At 33.9% G+C, this 20621-nt stretch overlaps 2 protein-coding genes across 2 annotated transcripts; both read left to right on the top strand.

Annotated features, from left to right (window-relative positions):
* The first annotated feature begins 279 nt into the window (after positions 1-279).
* On the top strand, positions 280-2317 carry LOC100264200 (probable glycerol-3-phosphate acyltransferase 3). Its single transcript, XM_002271472.5, has 2 exons — positions 280-1015; positions 1231-2317. The coding sequence occupies exons 1-2, from the start codon at positions 320-322 to the stop codon at positions 2104-2106; spliced, it is 1572 nt and encodes a 523-aa protein (XP_002271508.1). The 5' UTR covers positions 280-319; the 3' UTR covers positions 2107-2317.
* An 11310-nt stretch (positions 2318-13627) lies between these two features.
* Positions 13628-20304, top strand: LOC100253689 (probable pre-mRNA-splicing factor ATP-dependent RNA helicase-like). Its single transcript, XM_002278211.5, has 7 exons — positions 13628-14104; positions 15119-15321; positions 15448-16532; positions 16964-17089; positions 17198-17436; positions 17546-17664; positions 19856-20304. Exons 1-7 carry the CDS (start codon positions 13817-13819, stop codon positions 19980-19982), a joined length of 2187 nt encoding a protein of 728 aa, XP_002278247.1. The 5' UTR covers positions 13628-13816; the 3' UTR covers positions 19983-20304.
* Positions 20305-20621: the final 317 nt, after the last annotated feature.

Raw genomic sequence — 20621 nt, forward strand, 5'->3', positions numbered from 1 at the left:
AAGAACCTTCATGCTGTTGTTCGCGATACGTTAGGCAGAAGTTCGCAATGACTTTTCAAAGTCAAATGCAAGGGCGCGCACTGCCGACAAGGACTTGTTCAGATACCTGTATGTCTTTTATTTTGATATTTTCCAATTTCTACGCGTACCATGGTGGAACCCACGCACCATACAGCGTCCACAGCTGGCTCTTGGCAAAGACTACGTTCCTGTAATAATTATGAAGAAAGAGGGTGCCATCATACTTGGATTACTATAAAATGGCCTTGCCATTCAAGGACTTCACACAACATTGGCATAACTACCCGTGCAAGCGAAAATGTCCACTGAGGCCCTTTTCTTCTTCTTCCGCATTCCTCTTAAGCAGCTCCTAAATTATCTCCACAAAAAGGTCAGCAACATCCATGCATCTCAGTTTAAATTTCAGAAGAGTCCTTCCTTTGTCCTTAGATCAGGGCTGACAGATTGTGACACTTTGGTCTTTAATGTGGAGGGGACTTTGTTGAAATCCTCTAGTCTGTTTCCTTACTTCATGCTTGTGGCCTTTGAAGCTGGGAGCCTCTTGAGGGCTCTTCTCCTCTTTCTTTTATACCCTTTTACTTGTTTGGTTCGTGAGGAAATGGGCATAAAGATGATGGTCATGATCTGCTTTTTTGGTATCAAGAAAGCGAGCTTTAGAGCAGGAAGTGCTGTTCTGCCAAAGTTCTTCCTCGAGGATGTTGGGATTGAAGGGTTTGAGATGATGAGACGAGGGAGGAAGAAGGTGGCTGTGAGCTGTTTGCCTCGAGTAATGGTTGAGAGTTTCTTGAGAGATTATCTGGAGGTTGACATTGTGGTTGGGAGAGAGCTCAAGGTGGTTGGTGGATACTTTGTGGGGCTAATGGAAGAGAAGAAAAAAGATATGTCTGGTTTGGAGGCGATCTTTGGAGACGACCAGAAAAGGAGCTGCAGAACTGCTATTGGGATTAACAACCTCAACAGACCTATTGCTCATCATTTTTTCTCTCATTGCAAGGTGTGTTTTAGATTTTCATTGCTTCTTTATGCATGTACATTAGGCACTTTTGGCCCAGCTTTACCTTGAGTTAGCAAAATACCCTTTTTGAAGCATTTTCTAAAATGGGCTAGCTTCAATTCTAACTTTACTGAAGTTAAAAGAGGTAGTTCTTAAGCATAAATGTTCATACTGTGAACTTTCTTACTTACCATCATTTATTTTTGTTGCACCAGGATGTTTACTTAATGAGTGAAGCAGACAGAACAAGCTGGCACCACCTGCCTAGAGACAAATACACCAAACCCCTCATCTTCCATGATGGTAGATTGGCCCTCAGACCAACCCCACTCTCTACTCTAGCCATGTTCATGTGGGTTCCATTTGGGTCCTGCCTAGCCATATTCCGGATCATTGTAGCCTTATCTTTGCCCAACAAGATCTCACTTCCGATCTTAGTCTTCAGTGGTCTAAGACTCAAGCTTACGGCGAAACCTAAAGGATCCCCCTCAGTTTTAACCGCAAAGCAAAACAAGCCCAAAGGCCTTCTTTATGTTTGCAACCACAGAACTCTACTGGACCCTCTCTACATTTCTTTTGCTTTAAGCAAGCCTGTAACTGCAGTTACGTACAGCCTAAGTAGATTATCCGAGCTCTTAGCACCAATCAGAACCGTTCGATTAACAAGGGACAGAGATCAAGATGGAAAAATGATGGATAAGCTATTAAGTCAAGGAGACCTTGTTGTTTGTCCAGAAGGAACTACTTGCAGAGAACCCTATCTCCTCAGATTCAGCCCACTGTTCTCAGAGATGAGCGATAACATCATTCCCGTTGCCATGGACTCACACGTCAGCATGTTCCATGGGACCACCGCAGGTGGGCTCAAGTGTTTAGACCCTCTCTTCTTTCTCATGAACCCATGTCCAAGTTACAATATCCAGTTCCTTGAGAAGGTGTCAGGGGCATCATGCCATGATGGTGGAGAATCAAGGTTCCATGTTGCCAATCATGTACAAAGTGAGCTTGGAAAGGCGTTAGGGTTTGAGTGCACCAGTCTCAACAGGAAGGACAAGTACTTGACCTTAGCAGGAAATGAAGGGATCGTATAGCCTCTACTGGTGTAACAAAGCCTAAACCCTAATTGCTTGTGCCATGGGAATAAGGTTCCCTACAGTTCTTTCTGTATTTACTATTTAGAGCGTCGTAAAGGTTTCCTTTTCTTCTTCTATACTCTTTTGATATGGGATCTCAAAAACCAATTTGTACGGATTCAATGAGAAGTCAAATAACATATATATAAAATTAAATTCTTCTAGAAAATCTTAGATTGGGTTACCATTTACATCATGATCTTATTTATATTTTCTCTATTTGAATGACGATACAAATAATATGCAAGTGTCATCATCTCTTCTTTTTTTTTTGTCTGGAATGTGAAAGACCGTGTCTAATTTGTAGGGTTTACATCTGAATTAATTCGGCAACATTACAGATCATGCTATTGTCACTCTCTGAGCATTTCTAGCCTTCCTAACGTGCATAGAACGCAATAGCTCAATAATGCTCTTCATAAATATATGAAATTCATAATCCTGTTTTTAATGTGAATGATTTGTACCTAATTTTTAGGTTTACTGGTGATTATATGACAGCATTAGGGGCTGATCATGCTATTAATCTGTCACTGTCTCCATATTTATAGCTTTCCTAACAAGGTACACGTTAGCTTCCTAATACTAATTTCACTACGTATATAATATCAGTGTATGGTTCGTAACAGCTGGGACTTAAATTTTAAGAGTTGAACAAAATAGGTTGCAATAAATGCCTACACTTGATCATCACATGTACATTTATTTGTCAAAGATACATTACCATAGTTCAACTCTCATCCTTTCAAATATCAGCAAGCTCTCATGTCAACTGCAATTCATCTTAAACTCTTTTATACCGAATTATAACAGTGTATAGATATCAATCTCATAATTAAAATTTAGATAACAATAATTATAAGAATGATAATTATAGGATAAGTTTTTTTGAGTATCAGTCGTATCTTGTCTCTGATATTATATATGATTAATTTAAAAAAAAATTATTTTCCTATTTTTAATATAAAATAATAACAAATTATTTTTCAATAAAATAATGCTAATATCACTTGTATATACTACCATCGTATAGTTCGTAACAGCTTGGACTTAGCATTTTGAGGGTTGAGTCATATAGGTTGCAATAAATGCTACACTTGATCATCACATGTACGTTTATTTGTCAAAGTTACATGGCCATAGTTCAACTCTCATCCTTTCAAGTATCAGCAAGTTGTCATGCTAACGGAAATTTATCCGAACTCTTTTTTGCTGGTAAACAATATATGTATATATATCAATATCATAATTGAAATTTAGATAACAATTATAGGAATGATAATTATGCATGAGATAGGTTTTTCTAGGTACGATGATTATGAAACAAGTTTTTCTAGGTGTCAATTGTATCTTGTCTTTAATGGGACAAACTTTGAATTACAAGCTGTCATGCTAACTCCAGTTTACTCAAACTCTTTTCTACTGGTAAATAGTGTATAGATATCAATTTCATAATTAAAATTTAAATAACAGTTATAGGGATGATAATTATGAGATATGTTTTCCTAGATACGACAATTATGAGACAGGTTTTTCTAGGTATCAGTCGTATCTTGTCCCTAATGGGACAAACTTTGAATTACAAGCTGTTATGCTAACTATAATTTACTTAAACTTTTTTCTATTGGTAAATAGTGTATAGATATCAATCTCATAATTAAACTTTAGATAAAAATTATAATAATGATAATTATGATATAGGGGTTTCTAGGTACGATGATTACGAGACATATTTTTCTAGGTACCAATCGTATTTTGTCCCTAATGGGACAAGCTTTGAACCACAAGCTATCATGCTAACTATAGTTTACCCAAACTCTTTTCTACTGGTAAACAGTGCATATATATCAATCTCATAATTAAAATTTAGATAATAGTTGATGATTATAAAACAGGTTTTTCTAGGTACCACTTGTATCTTGTCCTTAATGGAACAAACTTTGAATTATAAGTTTGTCATGCTAACTGTAGTTTACCCAAACTCTTTTCTACTGGTAAACAATGTATAAATATCAATGTCATAATTAAAATTTAGACAATAGTTATAAGGATGATAATTATGAGATAGGTTTTTCTAGGTACGACGATTATGAAACAGGTTTTTCTAGGTATCGGTCGTATCTTGTCCCTAATGGGACAAGCTTTGAATTACAAGCTATCATGTTAACTATAGGTTACCCAAACTTTTTTCTACTGGTAAATAGTGTATAGATATCAATCTCATAATTAAGATGTAGATAGCAGTTATGGGAATGATAATTATAAGATAGGTTTTTCTAGATACAATGACCATGAGAGGTTTTTCTTGGTACTAGTCGTATCTTGTCTCTAATGGGACAAACTTTGAATTACAAGTTGTCATGCTAACTGCCGTTTACCCAAACTATTTTCTAATGGTAAACAATGTATAGATATCAATCTCATAATTAAAATTTAGACAATAGTTATAGGGATGATAATTATGAGATAGGTTTTTCTAGGTACGATGATTATGAGACAGGTTTTTCTAAGTACCAATCGTATTTTGTCCTTAATGAGACAAGTTTTGAATTACAAGCTGTCATGCTGACTGAAGTTTACTCAAACTCTTTTCTACTAATAAACAGTATACAAATATTAATCTCATAATTAAAATTTAGATAACATTTATAGGGATAATATATTATGAGATAGGTTTTTCTAAGTACGATGATTATGAGACAAGTTTTTCTAGGTACCAATCGTATCTTGTCCTTAATGGGACAAACTTTGAATTACAAGTTGTCATGTTGACTGAAGTTTACTCAAACTCTTTTCTACTGATAAACAGTATACAAATATTAATCTCATAATTAAAATTTAGATAACAGTTATAGGGATAATAATTATGAGATAGGTTTTTCTAAGTACGATGATAATGAGACAAGTTTTTTTAGGCACCACTCGTATCTTATCCCGAATAGGACAAGCTTTGAATTAAAAATAAATGGATTAGGATAGGTTTGAGATTTTACTTTGAAGTCCGGTATTGTTTTATCTCTCCAATGTTATATATGTTTAATTTAAAAAAAACAAACTTTTTTCCCATTTTTAATATAAAATAATAAAAACTATTTTTCAATAAAATAAGTTATAAAAAATTATAACATTTTATTGATTTATAAAATATATTTATTTTAATGTAATTAAATTTTTTTAATTTTAAAATTTTAAATTAAAAATTTTTTAAAAAAATAGTACAAATAGAATGAGTATAAAAATTTCTTGTACCTACCCCTTTCCACCTTGCTTAAATTTTTTATCAGAAAAGGGATGATAATTACTTTATATAAAGAAGATGGGTCTATATTAGGGTCACTCGTCATAGCCTTCCCATTGCCATCCGTAGTTTGTTCTTGATACAAATAATTGCGAACAAAATAAACATAACAACGTTTTTTGTGAACTTAATTAATCTCATGTGCATCATGATAAAGAAAACAAAGATGATGTGATATTTGTAGTTTCATAGTTCTCTTTAGCTTGAAGCAGATATTCTAGTTAGGTTCGTATTTGTGTTGAAGATGTATATATGGATCTTAGGCTCAGATTTATGGAGTTTATGATCTTATAATTTAGTTAATTATAAGCTTAAACCTATGTTCTTCTTTCAATCATGTCCCCTTCATCCACACTGTCTGAAGCTAGCTAGCATTCATGAACCTCATCTGCCACGTGCATACCTAACAAATATTATATACCCCATTGAATTGGTTTAACCTTTCTCTGCAGTCACATTTATATATGTAAGATCCTTACATGAAATCTATCATCATAAAAGTACTTATAAGATCTGCAAAAATATATTTGAACCCATTATTCTTCTTGCTTTTTTAATGCACATGGCATGTGATAAAATAAGATAGGATATTAATATTCCAATGTATCATATCCTTGAATAGGAAATACATATCTTATAATATAATATTTTTTAATATATATATATATATATGCTATGCTATGAACTTGATATTATAAGGTAATATATCTAATAAGATATATTATTGTAGACCCCTTTGGTGGTGAGGGCCCGGGGGAGTTGATTTTTCCGGACTTTCCATTATATTTTTCTAGAAGGGGTATGGGACCCCGGAAAAAGGGCTTGATCCCTTCTCTAGGCATGGACGTGCAGCTGCAGGTGGGTGGTTGAGACTCCGTACTTGCTGACGAGAGGAGCAGGAAAGCTGGGGTGGCTTGCTGAGGAAGAGGAGGGAGGCAGAATAACATCAACTGAGGGGACTTCTCTCAGGGGGAAGAGGCTGTGACGAAGAGAGTAAGGTGGGAAGCTAAGCAAGGAAAAAGAGGGATGCTTTGCTGAGTTTTAATCGATCTTGTCGGAGAAGATCATTCACAGGTATGGTTCTCTTCTCTTTCTCTGTCCATTCTTGGGTGATGTTTGTGTGTTGAGGGTAAGCATATCCATATATCCCTTCTTAATGGTTCTTGCTTAAGGTGATTTCGTCCTTGTTTTTCCCCATAATATATCTACAATCATGCTCTGGTTTTCTTTGATGATCTTTTGATTCCACCCACCTTCATCTAAGCCCAAGGATTGATGCATGACATGAGGCTGTTATGGGTTCCTTTTGTTTCAATTATCCGTAATTGGTTTTGCCTTTTTTTTTTTCCTTTGCTTTGTTTGCCTCCATCTTGTAAGCCAGCGTCCTGTTTGGAGTGATGCAGAGAACGCAATATTGAAGACATTGAAGTCTGGGCATCCCATGCTACCTATACTAACCCATGATTTCCATTACCTATCGTGCCGTTCCTTCATGACCCTTTGATTCTCTGTCTTCTCATGTGCATGGAGCTCCATGCGTATGGTCATCCCTACCATCCCATCCATAGTATACTCCATGTTCATCCATCATATTCCTCTCTAGCAGCCCATGCATATCATCTCTCTCTAAACTTATCCAAACCCATTTTCCTTGTCCATTGCACCCATTCCTCTCGTTCTCGCATGACCATGCATAGCCATGCATGGCCGCCACCCTTCATACCCACCTCCTCAAGCTTGCCCAGTCAACTGAATCAATGGCGGCATTGGAGCTTCTCCTCCTCCATTGCTCGTCTCAGAGACTGGGAGTAACTTCTCCACCGATCTCCATGGCCACCAGGCGTATCGCTGCGGACAACAATGCTCCACTTCGGCGGCTGACTCTCTGCCGTATCACGAAGTCGTCCCGCACCAACGAGCAGGATCGCCTCCTCCATTTTTCTCCTCAACCTCGATCGGAAGGATCGTCTCCTTCGTCTAACCTGAGAACTGAGTTGATGCCCACGCACTGACGTCACTGCGGCTGTCCAAGACCGGTTCGGCCGTTGGCTTCGGCAACCAGAGCTGGCACGCGCAAATGCGCGTGGGCGGTGGACCTTGAAAGAGGATGATGAGATGTGGGGCTCCGATGAAGACGGCGATGAGGTTGACGGTGAGCTCGAGGACACAGAGGATTTTGATGGTGATGCCCAGGCGGAGGTTGGAGAGGTGGGCTGTGAGGGAATTTGGTGTTCTTGGGTTTGCTTTTAATTTGGGCTTGAGTTGGAGCCCAATCCAAGCATGTGATGGAGTTAGAGTTTGGGCCTGCCCAAGATGATGGATATGGGCCTGGTTGGAAGCCTAAGCCCAGTTGCATTAATGAAGGGCCTCATGCCCCCTGTGGTATTCACTCTCATGGCCCATACCCATTCCAGGATAGCCCATTTGGCCACTTCATTTGTAAATAATTTTTTTTTTTTAAAAAAAGAAGACCTCTAAATTAGTAATTTATTAAGTCATTCATTCATTTTTATTTTTACCTTATTTTATTTTTACCAATTTAGTTAACTCAAACTTAAAGACAATTAAAAGACAAATTATTATTGTTAATTAATTTTTATCTCGAAATTCATACTATTCAAATTCGTCCGTTTAAATATTATGTTTGTCATTTATTATTATCATTTCGCATGTATCTATTTGCCATCTTTTGAAAATCTCGTTCATCAAAGTTAAATTCTAATCCTTGAAAAATCTCATATCCTAATATAATCTTTCAATAATCCGTTTAAATCTTATTTTCATCAATCAAGAATTATTATCATATATTATCTAGCTATTTAAAGTTTAAAACTTTCAAAGAAATCAGGTATCTTAATTTAATTCTTCAATAATTAGTTCAAATCTCATTATCATCCATTAGAGTTAGTATCCCATACTTATTTACTAATTTAAAATCCAACCCTTCAGAAATCCGGTGTCCTAACTTAATTTTCAAACCCCTAAAAATTCCACTATTTTTTTTATTCCGTTTTAAATGGTTATTTTCGTTAATTAGTATTATCATGTTAGTTTATTTATCCAAAATCCCATCCTTTTAAAAGATCCAATGTCATAATTTAATTTTCAATCCTAAAATTCTACTATTTGTCTAAATGTTACTTTCTTTAAGTTGAATTAGTATCCTATATTCATTTGCTTATTTAAAGTCTAAATCCCTCGACAATCCAACTCCCTAACTTAATTTTTCAATTCTAAAAATTTCACAATTCGTTAAATCATATTTTCATAAATCGAATCTTTATCCCGTATTTATTAGTTATTCGAAGTCTAATCCATTAAGAAAATCCCATGCCTTAATTTAATTCTTCAAATATTCGTTTAAAACTTATGTTCATCAATTGGAATTATTATCTTATATTCATCTATCCATCTAGTCTAGTCTTTCAAAAATCCTATGTTTTAATTTAATTCTTCAAATATTTGTTTAGATCTTATTTTCATCAATTAGAATTATTATCTCATGTTCATTTAGTTATTCAAAGTCTAAACCTTCAAAAATCCCCTGTCTCAATTTATTTTTTTCAATAATTCGTTTAAATCTTATTTTCATCAATCAGGATTATTATCTCATATTCATCTATTTATTTAAAACCTAGTTCTTCAAAAATCTCTTGTCTTAATTCAATTTTTCAATCCTAAAAATTCTACAATTCGTCTAAATTTTATCCTCATCAATTAGAATCATTATTCCATATCTATTCAAAGTCCAATCTTCTGAAAACCCCATGTCTTAATTCAATTTTCAATCCTAGAAATTCCATTATTCGTTTAAATGTTATTTTGGTTAATTAGGATTCTTGCTCCATATCTATTTATTTATATAAGGTCCAATTCTTCAAAAATCCAATTTCTGAATTAAAACTTCAATCCCAAAAATTCTACTATCCATCTTTATTCGCCTAAATATTATTCTCGTTAATTAGTATTATAATCTCATACCTACCTATTTATTCAAAGTCATATCCTTTAAAAACCCAACGCCCTAATTCAAATTCTCAATTAGAAAAATTCCACTAATATTTTTTTATTCGTTCAAACATTATTTTTGTTAATTAGTATCAGTATTTCATATTTATTTATTTATTTATTTCAATCATTAAAATTCAATTCTTCAAAACCGGATTTCCAAATTTAACCTTTAGACTCAAAAATTCCACCATTCACTCTTATTCATTTTCTTTCTTCTAAAAATTCCAATAATTAGAGTCCAATTATTCAAAGATCCGACTTTCAAACTTAATTTTCAAAAATCTCACTATTCACTATTCATCCGTCCAAATATCGTTTTGATTGATTAATAACATTATTCCATATTTACCTATTTATTTCTCTTAAAAATCTCAATCATTAAAGTCTAATTCTTCAAAAATTCCGATTTCTAAATTTATCTATCTAAAATTTCAAGTGTCCTATCTCCGAACTTAATTTTCAGTTCTTAATATTCTAATGATCGTATTTATCCAGTTACTCATTTATTGTCATTATTATTATTATTACCATTTTATTTATTCGTTTCTAAAAGGTCCACCTTCAAATGATTTTCGAGATTTCCAATTTTTATAAATCAACTTTCATAATTTCTACTTCTCAAAAAAATTTACGACTCTAATCCCTTTCAAAATTTAACCCCCAAAGTCCCTATTTTCGTAACTTAATTTTTCTTAAAAATCCTGAACTTTCAAATAATTCTTCAAAATCCCAATTTCTTTCAAATTTAATTTCTAAAATTCTCATTCTTACATTTAATTCCTAAGAATCTAATTTTCAAATAATTTCTAAAACTCCAATTTTCAAATAACCTCTAAGACTTCAATTTTCAAATGAATTTCAAAAGTCCTGTTTTTCTTCAAACAATTTTAATTTCTGTTTGGCGATGCATGTGATATGTTTCGTGCTCTATATTGTGCACTAACCCCATTTTTATGATAGCGCATTGCTCGTTCATGGCCCAGGTACGCATCTACTCTCATTCTGGTCATTCTCTATTGCATGTTTTGATTCCCATATGCGCTTAATCGATTTGAGTACCCATTGATTTCCCTATTGATTGCCACGTTAGCTTCATTTTATTAGTAGAGACCCGACTTTAGGGACTTAGATGGGTGCTATGGTCTTTACCGTACCTTCCCGATAAGTAACCTAACCCCCGAACCCGATCCGGTTTTTCGTAGATCACATTTTCCAAAATAAGGAGTTGCACTTAAGGTTTTCTTTCTTATTTTGTTTATCCTTTTTAAAATAAAACAAAAACAAGTGGCAACTTTAAGTCATTTTCTCGATCAAATAAAATTATTGTTCAAATAAAAATTGAGCTCGCCATCAAATAGGAAACGCATGAGCCGAAATGCGGGGTCCACAATTATGTTATGTTATGTTATATTTATGTTTATATTTTATTTGTAAAATGAAATATATGTATATATATATATATATATATATAATATTTAAAATAAAAATTATATTACATTCCAATATTTTTTATTTAAAATTTTGAAATTTCTTTTATATTTATCCATATTTATGATTAAAAATATTTAAACTTTATAAATAACAAATTTTTATATCATGTTATTCAATTACAAAAATAATTTATATATATAATTGATAAAAATTAAATTTATGATACATGAAATATGTATATCTCATATCTTAGGATGAGATTAACAGTATCCTAAGATTTGAGTCTCTATGGAGAGTCCTAATGGTTTTACTATGAAAGGTTCTTTAGTTATAAAAAAACAAAAAACAAAAATGGATAATATATCATACCACTTATCTTATATCATGTTTGATTAAATATAGTATAAGATATATAATAAGATAAATGATCAGATAACTTATTTCATCTCATCACCAACTAAACATGAGATGTGATATAATATTATCTTTCTTATTTTATCTTTTGTTATATCCAATTAATCAAACATGACCTAAGAGTATGAATAGAAATTTAAATGTAAATAAGATTAAGAATAAGGTGAATTATAATTGTAAAAGAGAAATTCAAATCCCCTATAAGTGCATTTTAATTTTCATGCCAATAATTTTTTTTATTCACATTTCTAATAGAACGAGAAATGAAATATCATCATCCCTTTTCAAACATTCTTGTTGGTACACGTCCAACAATGGTTGTCTTCACCTAACTTTCTCTAGGCAAACGACAAATGTTCTTACAACAAGGTGCATCCGAATGGTTTTTTTGGGTGCGCCCATTCAAAGCTTAAATTAGTGTTTTTTTTTTCTTTGAAAGAAACATATTATAGTTTTTCGAATAATTTTTGTCATACCTGAATTTTAATGTTTGATGGCTTTTTTTCTAATAGAGTTATAACTTTTCACATGCTTCTTTACCACTTTAAATGCTAATAATTAGTCTTGCAAATGACGATTTTTATACTTAAAGTTAAATGTTTATGCTTATAATTACTCTTGATGTAATGGTTCAAAACATTTATTACTTGCACAATGAATATTGACATGATTTGGATAGCTCCCTTGTTCATTGAGGACTTGTATGTTTGTTCCTATACAAAAGCAGGGTCCCACAATTTTTACCATACTTGAATGCATAACAAATAAAATTTTCACTAACCAAACATTTTTAGGTAAAATTTAATATGAAGAATAATGTTAGATTAGATTATAAGCAGAAAAAGTGATAAAAACATCATTTTTACCATTAATTAGTTGGGGTTGTTATGGTGCGGCCACAACCATTCTCACTACCACTAGGAAATAAAACCTCCCAAGTAGGGCAAAATTTCTCAAACCACAATTTTAATTAGATGAATATGAGTGCATTTGGAAGTGATTCTAAAAAGCGTTTCTAGTATTTCTGACACTTGAATGATAAAAATTTTCAAGTATTAAAAATATTAAAAACGTTTTCTAAAATCACTACCAAACGGGTCCTATATGAGTGAACTTATCGGCCCATAATGTCTAGAAGAAAATCCATATTTAATATTTTATAATTTATCATAAAAACATTTATAAGAGAGTCCTAAAAAAAGATATATATGATTACTCGATAATAAACCAAAACATTTCAAAAATCACTATAAAAAAGATATAAATATATAGGTTATAATTGGTACTCGGGAATAAGGAGTGAGAATGAACATTTTATTACTTTTTTTTTATATTGATTTTCATGTTTAAATAACTTAAATGACAATGAGAATGAAATTAAGAATGAATTCAAAGGAAATGAAATTTTATTTATAAGTGAGATTTCAATTCATTATTGAAGGGAGGTATTTTGATTCTCTAATGCAAGTTAATTTTAAAAACACTTTTCAAAAATTGAAAATCAAAAGCATTTTTTTTTTTTGGATAAATTGCTTTTAAAAATAATTTTCATTTTGATTTTGTAAAAACCAAATTGTAAATTCCATTTATTTAATTTAAAATAAATTTAATTCAAGCTTTATTAAAAATAAAAATATTTTTTAATTACAAATAAATTTAAAAATAAATAGTTTTTTAATAAAATATGAATATAATTTATTATAATAAAATCATGAATTATATTTCTATGAAATTATAAAAATATGAATATTAACATCTTATAAAATCCATAATTAATTTATTTTGTTAAAAATAAATAATAATAATTTAAACTTAGTAATTACTAATAATATTTTTAAAAATTAACAACAATCAAATAATTGTATTAATTTTTAAAAACAATTTTGTTTTTAAATTACAAGCATAAAGAATTTTTTATTATTTAGCCAAAAAAAACCGGCAAAGAAGTTGCCATAAGTATTTACTCTAAAGGACTTGCTAGAAGATGTTAATAATTTTCTTAATTTTACACGAAATTACATGCTATGTTATTGAATATTATTGAAAATGCAAATAAAAATTATTCTTCATTAAAATGTTTTTTTTTTAAAAAAAAAAAAAAAATCACCTGATTTGTCATTATGTGCCTTAGAATTGGTTTAGCATACTCCTGGTAGCGTTTGGATATTTTGGAATTTGGGGACGGGGCTCTTCTATTTTGGACTACACTTCGGCCTTCAAGGAAAAACCCCGACTAAATTGATTTGGGCTCCAGGCCCAGGCCATGGACCGGCATAGGCAGGAGCCTCTCAATAAATACAGTACAGAGAAGGGACTAATCAGCAAATCGGGAAAGTTCTCTCTCTCTCTCTTCTTCTCCTCTGTATAAAAAAGTGAGACGCGTGCCCTAGCGTCTATTGCTCTCTATTCTAGGGTTTACACATTCTCTCGATTCGATTCGGGTCAAGGGTTTTTTGTTTTAAATTTGTGCATTAGGGTTAGGGTTGGGATTAGGGTTGGGGCTGGGGTGGTTTCATGGGGACAGAGAGGAAGAGGAAGGTAAGCTTGTTCGATGTGGTGGACGAGACCTCAGTCTCCGCCAAAATCTCCAAATCCAACGGCAGTGGTGCCATCAACAACAACAACAATAACAATCTCGTCAACAGATGGAATGGACGCCCCTACTCGCAGAGGTATTACGAGATTCTGGAGAAGAGGAGGACTCTTCCAGTTTGGCACCAAAAGGAGGAGTTTTTGCAGGTTCTCAAGGCCAACCAATCCCTAATCTTGGTTGGTGAAACTGGTAGTGGTAAAACAACTCAGGTCAGTTTTATAGGCTTTCGATGTCATAGATTTTTACCCTGTGTTTGGTTGGCTAGAATAAGGAATTAGCCGAAGCGTTCTTTCGAACCGTTGGTTTGTGCATGTGGGATATTGGGGGATTTAGATTTATACTCTTTTGAGTGTTATTTGGAGATAGAAATTGAATGTTGTGATATAACGGTGGGTTTCAAGTATTTGATTATGTAGTGTTAGGATTTATATGTGTGCAAGGCAGAGCGTGAGTGAGTTTTAAAGCCTACAAGTTGGAGAGTTTGATATTTTTGTAGTTTAAAAATTCATTCATGAGATAAAAATATATATATACATTGAAACAGTGAGTTTTTAGCCAACAAGGTGGGAAGTTTGATAAATTTTCTAGGTTGTTATAGATGGGATGAAAATTTTAGGGGTTTATGTTGTATGGTGAGAAACTCTTAAATGGGCGACTTTTTGAAATCCCCTCGCCCAAATTAGACTAGTGTCGCGTAATGCTATGCAATGGTGGATTTTGCTTGACATATGCCCAGCATATTGGTGGCTGTCTGCTTGAGCAAAGCTTGGGATTTGTTTGATATCTAATGGATGAGGAAGCATTTTTCCTCCCCTCATTCTTCCAGTTAATGGATGGTTTGATACACATTGAGAAAATTTTTTGGGTATATGTAATGGTTCGGTGCCATGATGGTAAGACCTTGAGAGGTGGTCCTCAATTGAATTCTCCATAACTGCCATTTTTATTTCTTTTAGTGCTGTTGGACAATGCCCCCCTTCATGTTTTCATCTGGCTTGGAATAACATGTTTATGTGCTTTTCCTTTCATCCACTATCTATCTATATATATATATATATATATGTATGTATGTGTGTACGTATGTACATATAGTTTTAGTCTATACCATATTGTTTGAAGAATTGAGGTTTGTGAATTATGTTTTCCTATCTTTTTATGTATACTTCTACCCCCTTTTTTTGCATTGTTAGACATTTTTTTGAGGTAAATTATTTTTGCTACAGATTCCTCAGTTTGTTTTGGAAGCTGTTGATATAGAAACTCCAGACAAACGCAAGAAGATGATGATTGCCTGCACCCAGCCCCGTAGAGTTGCAGCAATGTCTGTGTCTCGTCGTGTTGCTGAAGAGATGGATGTAACGATTGGAGAAGAAGTTGGTTATAGCATTCGTTTTGAGGACTGCAGTAGTGCAAGAACAGTTTTGAAGTAAGTTCATTTTCCTAAACACAAAGTACTATCTTTTATTTTTATGAGTTGATGCATTCATGATGTGTATATTATGCTTTTTGGTGGATATGGATTGATGACTTAATTTGGTCTTTTGTGTGGCAGGTATTTAACAGATGGTATGCTTTTAAGAGAAGCCATGACTGACCCACTGTTGGAGCGGTATAAAGTAATAATTCTTGATGAGGCTCATGAAAGAACTTTGGCAACAGATGTTTTGTTTGGGCTTTTGAAGGAGGTTCTGAAAAATAGGCCTGACTTGAAAGTCGTTGTAATGAGTGCTACTCTTGAGGCTGAAAAGTTCCAGGGTTATTTCAATGGTGCTCCTCTTATGAAGGTTCCTGGCAGGCTTCACCCTGTAGAAATTTTCTACACCCAGGAGCCTGAGAGAGACTATTTGGAAGCTGCAATTCGGACAGTTGTGCAGATACACATGTGTGAAGGTGCTGGTGACATACTTGTTTTCCTTACTGGGGAAGAGGAGATTGAAGATGCTTGCAAAAAAATATCAAAAGAAATTGCAAATTTGGGGGATCAGGTGGGGCCTGTGAAAGCAGTGCCTCTGTACTCAACACTTCCTCCCGCCATGCAGCAGAAGATATTTGAACCCGCTCCACCACCACTGACGGAGGGTGGTCCTCCAGGAAGGAAAATTGTTGTCTCAACCAACATTGCAGAAACTTCATTGACCATAGATGGCATAGTATTTGTTATTGATCCGGGGTTTGCTAAACAAAAAGTTTACAACCCACGAGTGCGTGTTGAATCTTTGTTAGTATCTCCAATATCAAAGGCAAGTGCACACCAGAGATCTGGACGTGCTGGTAGAACTCAACCAGGGAAATGTTTCAGGCTCTATACAGAGAAGAGTTTTAACAATGATCTTCAGCCACAGACCTACCCAGAGATACTGCGATCAAACCTTGCAAATACGGTCCTCACCTTGAAAAAACTTGGGATTGATGATCTTGTCCATTTTGATTTTATGGACCCTCCTGCCCCTGAGACATTGATGCGAGCACTAGAGGTGTTAAATTACTTGGGAGCTTTGGATGATGATGGAAACTTGACCAAGTTGGGTGAAATAATGAGTGAATTTCCTTTAGATCCTCAGATGTCCAAGATGCTTGTTGTCAGTCCTGAATTCAACTGTTCCAACGAAATTCTGTCTATTTCAGCCATGCTCTCAGGTACGATTACTTGTTCTCTTGCTGTTGCCTTTGTGTCTGTCTTGAGTCCTGTCCTAATTTTAGATGAAAGTAATATATTGATGGGCTGCAAATGTGTCCATCATTCATGGATGCTTGCCCATCAATCCCACCATGTGCATGGACTGGTTTCTGTGCATATGACAACAGATCTTTAGCTGCATGCATGTGTACAGAAGTACAGCTGCATGCAGTTCGGAGATGTGTTTGTGTCCAATTAGTGTGTCATCAGCAACTGTCTTGTCTGGGTTCCATGCCCCCGGTTGGCATGCACCATAGGATTTCTAAGTAAGTGCTGATGCAGATAGTTGCAGTTTCTCAGTATTCTCTCATGAAGCAAATGGTCTCGTCTCGCCTATGCATCTGCTGACCTACCGTGGGCCTCCTCTGTGATAACCAATTTCTTTCTTTAGTACCCAATTGCTTTGTCCGGCCTAGGGAGGCTCAAAAAGCTGCAGATGAAGCGAAAGCTCGGTTTGGGCACATCGATGGGGATCACCTTACACTCTTGAATGTGTACCATGCATACAAGCAAAACAGTAAGTTTTTTATTTTTTTGGATTATTTCCTCTGTAAAAATCATTCATTTCATCTATTGTTCAGTTTACAGAACCTTGTTTTGTTATTTACTCTTGAATGGGTTGCAGATGAAGATCCATCTTGGTGTTACGAAAATTTTGTCAATCAGAGGGCATTGAAGGCTGCAGATAATGTGAGACAACAGCTAGTGCGCATCATGGCCAGATTCAACCTCAAATTATGCAGCACAGATTTCAACAGCCGGGACTACTACATCAACATAAGAAAGGCTATGCTAGCTGGATATTTTATGCAGGTTGCTCACCTGGAGCGCACTGGGCACTATTTGACAGTGAAAGACAACCAAGTATGTAGGATGATTTCTTTCTCTGGTTCATGTTTGGGTTACTTATTATTACTCTGAATGAGAAATGTACTTAAAAGTCTCCTTTCTTTTGGGCATATTTATGTTGTAGGTGGTACACTTGCATCCTTCAAATTGCCTTGATCACAAGCCAGAGTGGGTGATTTACAATGAGTATGTTTTAACCAGCAGGAATTTTATTCGCACAGTTACAGATGTTCGTGGCGAATGGTTAGTCTGTCCTTCCATATACATGTTTTGGTGCTTTATTATTATTATTATTATTATTATTATTATTATTTTTGTGTTTTCCTTTCATCCCCTTTTTGGTTTGGATTTTGTTTCCCCTTTGTGTTGTTTTTTCCTTCTTAACTTGTACATATATACAAAGAACTCTTAAAGGTTTACATTGAAAATGCAATGGTTTTTAAAAATTCATTAAGAAAATTAAGGTATGAAAAAACTTTTACTATCTCAAATTTTTAAATTTTTTAAGGTGATTTTTAAGGATATAAGGGACATGTAGTCTTTGTTTGGGAAGTGTTTTCAATTATAGTTTTGAAAAACAGTTTTTTAGATACAATATTTTGTAGAACAAAAGTTTGTTTGAGAAATTGAAATGTTTATAACCTATTTTTTATGTTTTTTAAATTTTTTTTACAAATAATTTTATTTATAATTTTTTTTTAATCATTTTATATATTTGTATAATTATTTTTTAAAACAACCCTTAGATAACAAGTGAAAATAATTGAAAGATAATATCTAAAAACATCATGTTCTATGCTTTTAAGAACAGAAAACTGTTTTGTCTAACATATTTTTCTTTTCTTTTTTTTTTTTTTGTCCGGGAGAATAGAAAACTGTTTTTCAAAACAGTTGCTAAACAAGGTCTTATACTTTTTTTATACGAGAGCTTCAACTTTTTATATGGAAGTGTTTTTTTTTTAAAAAAAAAAAAAAGAAAAAAGAAAAGAAAATGGAAGTGTATGCAAACAACAGTTAATTTATTTTTGTGTTTTGTCATCTTCAACTGTAATTGAACATTTGGGTGCATGCGTCCAACTGTGTTTTAAGTTGAAAACACTCATTTTGACAAACAGAGCATGGGTTTTGTAGGCATGTCTATCTGAATCTCTAGTATTCCTAGTTGAAGAATGATCAATGTAACATCTGTTCTTGTAAATAGACAAGTACTTAGTTTTTTGGTAAGACTGTGCTCAATTTGTTTACTTAGGTGGCATTTGTTTTTTTGGCTTTTTGCTGAAAGCAATTTGCTTTTAGAATTTAGGTTGTTTGTTTTTGTAATTTTTGATGACTTATTACTGAATTTTAAAATTTTTTGGCTAAATAAAAAATGCCAAAATATTTGGCTTTTTCTAGATAGAAAAAGTCAGTTTTCTAAATAGAAAAGGCAATTAAAGAGCTGAAAGGAGCTTGGAAGACGATAACTGGGAGTCGTTCGGATTGTAAGGGAAGTTGGTTCTCACCCTCGGACCACTCATGAGCCTCCCCGCCTCGTCATAGGCCCGAGCAGCGTCCTCCGCCGTTTTGAATGTGCCCAGCCAAATTCCAGTCTTCCTACACAAACCCGACTTCAATTAGCAACTTGGAAGTGAACACCGAAACGTGAACAAAACCGAAACATGTACATGTTCATGTGTGTTAACTTATAGAAGTGGGCGGCGAATTTCAGAGACCCAACAACCCCAATGCCTCTGTTCCTCGATATCGCTGCTGAGGTCTAGCCATGTTAGAGGTATTAAAAAATAGGAAGAAAACGTCTCGTGTGGGAAGTGTTTGTGAAAATGCCTGAAAGAGAGAATGATACAAAGGAGAGTGATGGCCAAGTGATCGAGGGGGGTAGAGGGGTTTATGTAGGTGGGCTTGTTGACAGGCACAGGAGCACTAGAGGGGGCTCTTGTTTAAAAAAAAACAATCTCAATGTTTTTTAGCATTAAGTTAATAGAAATAAAATATTAAAAAAACAAATAACTCAATGTTATTTAGCATTAAGTTAAATAAAAGTTCTATTTAGAATTAAGCCAAAAAAACAAACGCCACCTTAGTCTGGCTTGACTGAACTTAATTTTATTTTGGCTTTTTTCACCATCTATAATTTGGCATCTCAGCCCTAGAGAAATCATTCTCTAGATCATGTGCACAATTTATGTGTTTTGACCACTTTCTATTTATTTGATTGTTGAGTTTTTCTTGCATGTTTGGATATTTATGTTGGCTGACAGGATATAAAGGTACATGGATGAGCCTTAAAATATGAATTCAGTTCAAGAGGTGGAAATGTTAAAATGAGCCAATGATATGATTTGCTACCCATTTTGGGATTTGATTTAGTTTTGGCATTCTGGATTGCTGTCTGATTTGTTGTGTTTACATATGTAACATTTCTTTTGCATTACAGGCTAGTTGATGTGGCGCCACATTACTATGATCTTGCAAACTTCCCTAATTGTGAGGCAAAGCGTGTCCTGGAGAAGCTTTACAAGAAGCGGGAGAAAGACAGGGAGGAGAGCCGGAACAGAAAATAACAGCTGTACTTTATTTTATCTCATTTTTTGGGGGTAGAAAAAGAAGTGCATGAAGAAAAATATTGAATATTTACACAATGGAGCCCAAATTGTCGGGGAAAAATGTTGGAACAAGTTTGCGAAGTTAATGTACCATTTGTGGGAGTAGGTTTTTCTTTATTTCTATGGATTTGTGGAAGTAATTGTAGTACCTAAAGTTTGGTATTGTATTAATTGGCCAAAATTGTTATTTGGTTGTCACCTTAATATTTCTCGTCTAGGTATTTTAACATTTGTGAAGATAAAGAGTTACATATGAATGCATTAGAATTTCTACCTGCAAGTTCATTTGCATGTCTAATGTATAAAGAATCTGGGACTGGTGGTGATTAGAGTTAGACAACTTGTTTGGCGGCTTGAGTGCTCTGTTTTTGTTTTGATTATTGTACTGGCTTTTATATAGACTATAGATTGGCTAGGGGGCCCGGATATCAGAGTACGTTTTGTTTAGGAGTGTCAATTCAGACACTTAAAACTTGCTTTGTTGAGGTTTGGTGTATTTAGTGGAGTTTGGGGGCAAAATAGCCTTGCATGTAAGGAAATGTCAGTTTTAGTCCCTTTACAAAACTTATTTTCAAATTAATCCTTTTATTACCACAT

This window comes from Vitis vinifera, chromosome 7, assembly GCF_030704535.1.
Source record: "Vitis vinifera cultivar Pinot Noir 40024 chromosome 7, ASM3070453v1".
NCBI classification, from domain to species: Eukaryota; Viridiplantae; Streptophyta; class Magnoliopsida; order Vitales; family Vitaceae; genus Vitis; species Vitis vinifera.

Bases quoted from the DNA above. Each gene is read 5' to 3' on its own strand.
- LOC100264200 (XM_002271472.5), top strand. From the start codon at position 320: ATGTCCACTGAGGCCCTTTTCTTCTTCTTCCGCATTCCTCTTAAGCAG. The intron at 1,016-1,230 runs GTGTGTTTTAGA...TTGTTGCACCAG, and splicing joins ATTTTTTCTCTCATTGCAAG to GATGTTTACTTAATGAGTGA.
- LOC100253689 (XM_002278211.5), top strand. From the start codon at position 13,817: ATGGGGACAGAGAGGAAGAGGAAGGTAAGCTTGTTCGATGTGGTGGAC. The intron at 14,105-15,118 runs GTCAGTTTTATA...TTTTTGCTACAG, and splicing joins GTAGTGGTAAAACAACTCAG to ATTCCTCAGTTTGTTTTGGA. The intron at 17,437-17,545 runs GTATGTAGGATG...TTTATGTTGTAG, and splicing joins TGACAGTGAAAGACAACCAA to GTGGTACACTTGCATCCTTC.